The 3311-nt window shown below is 50.5% G+C and overlaps 1 protein-coding gene across 1 annotated transcript in view; it reads right to left on the reverse strand.

Moving 5' to 3' along the window:
* The window catches only part of DAB2IP (DAB2 interacting protein), a 136914-nt gene that overhangs the window by 14279 nt on the left and 119324 nt on the right, over positions 1-3311 (reverse strand). The window contains exon 9 of the mRNA XM_009998939.1: positions 290-526. Within this exon, the coding sequence (XP_009997241.1) occupies positions 290-526 (237 nt within the window). The remainder of the gene's footprint in view (positions 1-289; positions 527-3311) is intronic.

Consider the following 3311-nt stretch of genomic DNA (forward strand, 5'->3'; position numbering starts at 1 on the left):
TCCTGCTGACACCCCCGCCTGCTCATCTCTGTGGTCAGAACGGCCTGTTTTCCTGCTCAAAAAACATGTCCTGTTTTGGAAATTTAAATGATCTCCCTGACCCGACAGTGAGGATCGGGTCCCAGAGATACGTGCGGAAAAAGCCAACAGGAAACAAACAGGCCCTCTCCCTCGAGGAGAGGAGCAGCCAGCGTGGGACGCCTGACACCGGAGCCTGGCTCTGCCTACACCCCCGGAGCTGCCTCCCCCTCTCCAGACCTGCCCCTCCCGGGCCTGCCCCCCAGCTTACTTGGCAAAGTTGGCCAGGTTCTGCGTGACCTTGGCAATGAGGGTCAAAGTGCGTGCAGTGCGATCGTCCGGGTACTCCTGCAGGAGGCTGAAGAGGGACGGGGACATGATGGCCGGACAGAGGAACCGCAGGAACAGGGAGGCACTGATCAGGCGCTCGCTGATGTCTGGGCGGCCTCGGTTGCTGCATTCTTGTCTCCATGAGGCAAAAACTTCCTTGAGTTCCCTTGGGAAGACACTGAAAAGACAGAGGGATATGCAGGGATGGCAAGTTCAAGGCCAGCACGTTCAAACTGCCTCAGAACAGTAATGACACACGGTGTGTATCAGCTGTGGGGCACGACCCAGGCCTGTACTACAGCCCAGCCCTCTCACCCTGCTGATGTGCTGTGCAATGCAGCTCTTCACAAGTCAGCTGGGTGTGAAACACCAGCAGTACCAGGGTCTTGGAGAGAGGGCTGTGCAAAGTTTAATACTGCTGATCAAGCACCTGGATAAAATCCCACTGTGCCTAGTACCAACACAGAGCCCCACTGGAGCTACTCCAGCCTTGTAGCTGCACAGACCTCAGCCTGGCCCTCCAGGATACCAGAATTCTCTTGTGTCCAGCAGACACTCACTGCAGCAGCTCTTATGGCTGGAGAACCTGCTGCCTGTTTCTGCTCAGCTCTCTCCAGCTCCCTGCTCCCACCTTATCCTGTTCCCAGCATGTGTTATTTATTCAGCTGGATACTCCCACCCGCAGGAACAGGCTGGCAATGGGTCCCACCGTGCCCTTGGTCCCCTGAGGCCTAGAGACTGTCCTGGCCAGCAACCACCATCTGTGCATCAAAACCAGAGCTGTTTATAGACAGAGCTGGATGGTACAAAAGCAGACTGAGGAGGGGTCAGACTCTGTTTTAGCCATAAATCTCCTTTACAAACAGCCATTTCAGAGCACAGTTTCCCAGTTTTGCTGCAGGGACTATCTGGGAGAATCAAAGCAACATTAGCTGGCTTCTCACTGGCCTGCAGTCCCTCTGGGATTGACTGTCCTGAGGCTGAACCTCACATGAGTTGGGAGGAGAAAACCATGGGAGCTGCATGGCCAGAGACACCATCCACTGTCCAGCAGCAGCAAGACCCGGGTGGGAGGCTCTGAAACGGAGCACTCAGAGTGAAGAACCACCCGTGCACACTGCCCTGGTCCTTTATCCTGTGCTTTATAAATAACATTAACCAATGTCTTTAGCTGGATAAATTCTCCTCTGCTTGCTCCACACAACTGGACAAAGCCCTTTTACTTCATGCTATTTGCCCAGAAACAGGAGAATCCTTTAAGCAATTTAAGGCTTGAATGATCAGGACAGGTTGTACAGTTACTGGAAAGTAAACCCTTGCAAATGAAGGCACCAGCTGCTCCCAGCCTGGAGCAGGGCTGGAGACCATGGAAGTTTAACTGTGTAACAGGGATGGAATTCAGTTAACCAGCTTTCTGTGACAAACAGGCCCCTCATTCATTACCCAGCTTTCCAGTTACGAGCTTCCACATGCTGAAATTCTGCTTACACTGAAACTTTCCAGATGTCCAAATTATGTCATAATTATAACAATTTTCAGTGATTGTAAGCCTCTTTCCTCTCTCTGACTCTCTCCAACAGATGAACATGCACACTCTGGCACTCTTATTTCAAGGAAGATCATTAGCTGTCAGGATACCTTGGCCAATCCCAAAAGCTCATCAGCCCAATTAATCCCCAAGCATGGCTGAGCACACAGGACCAAGGGGGAACCACTCTGAGGAGCAGCTCAGCTGCTCCAGCTTCCTTGGAAAGGCAGGACCAGAGGAACAAACTTCCTCTGCATTCCTGACTCTCCTTAGGTCACTTTTCATGCCTATTTTTAGAGTGACCTTTTAGTGCTGCTTAGGGTATTTTTAGGAAGACATTAATTAAAGCAATTCTAATCCACTGGTGACTAAAAGCAGTGAATCCCCCCTGGGAGAGCAGGTAAACATCAGTCCTGAGTTGGAGAGTTATTAATTGGCCCAGGATAAGGCACAAGATACCTGTAAAGGAATCTGCTTTTGCTTCATTGTGATAGATAAAGAAAGTCTGAGTGAGCCTCTTGCTGTTTGTTCTCTCCCTGAGCAGTATCAGGAAAAGCAATTCCCTTCCTGGGCTTGCAGGAGGGCACACTCAGCACCCTAGGAGAGTACACATAATGAGTTTTCAGACCTCAACGCAACAGCTGGTACAGGAGAGAAGATGAGAAATCCTTAATATCAAAGACTTCCTTCCTCCAATATTATCCTTAGTTGATGTTTTGCAACAACACTGTTGCTACTGAAGACATTAATAAAAATGAAGCCCAGACTTTGAAGCAGGAAGACTGCAAATCCAGCAGTAAGACAAAAATTATCATTCTCTCATGACCAGGACAAGAGTCTCTGAGTATGTCAGCAAGAAGCAGAAAGAAAATAACTTACTTTTCTTAGTAAAGAGAGTCATAAGCCCATTTTTTCCCCATAAGCCCATTTTTTTCCCCCTTTCAGGTCATCACTGCCAGCAGCATCTGTACCAGACCCATGGGCTCCTGTGTCCTGACCTGGCAGCCACTGCCCCAACAAGATACCATGATCTTACTCCAATCAATTCTGCACATTCAGGCCTGTCCCAACTAGTTGCAAGAACCTTTACCCTGAGAACAAACCACTAGGAAATGCCTCAAACTGCATACCAGGCCATGGGCCAAGGAGGCAATGGGCTCCCTACCTCTGCCTCAGCAAGCACCCAGGGGCTGGGAGAGAGGGGTTAACCCAGAGGAATGCAGGGTGCTGAGCCAAACAGCAACACATGAGCAACAGCAGCTTCCTTCCAGCTCCAGCACTCTGTAAGGAGAGAACATCTGCCTAAGCAAAAGCTCCCTGTGCTGGTGCAGCTCCCTTGCAGGCAGGAGTGCCACAGGTCCTGTCTGCTGCAGGGAGGACTCCAAAACCTCGCCTGAACTGTTACATGGGTAGGAGACCCAGGACATGCATTCCT

The sequence above is a fragment of the Chaetura pelagica genome, unplaced genomic scaffold (assembly GCF_000747805.2).
Source record: "Chaetura pelagica isolate M959 unplaced genomic scaffold, ChaPel_1.0 scaffold405, whole genome shotgun sequence".
Taxonomy (NCBI): Eukaryota; Metazoa; Chordata; class Aves; order Apodiformes; family Apodidae; genus Chaetura; species Chaetura pelagica.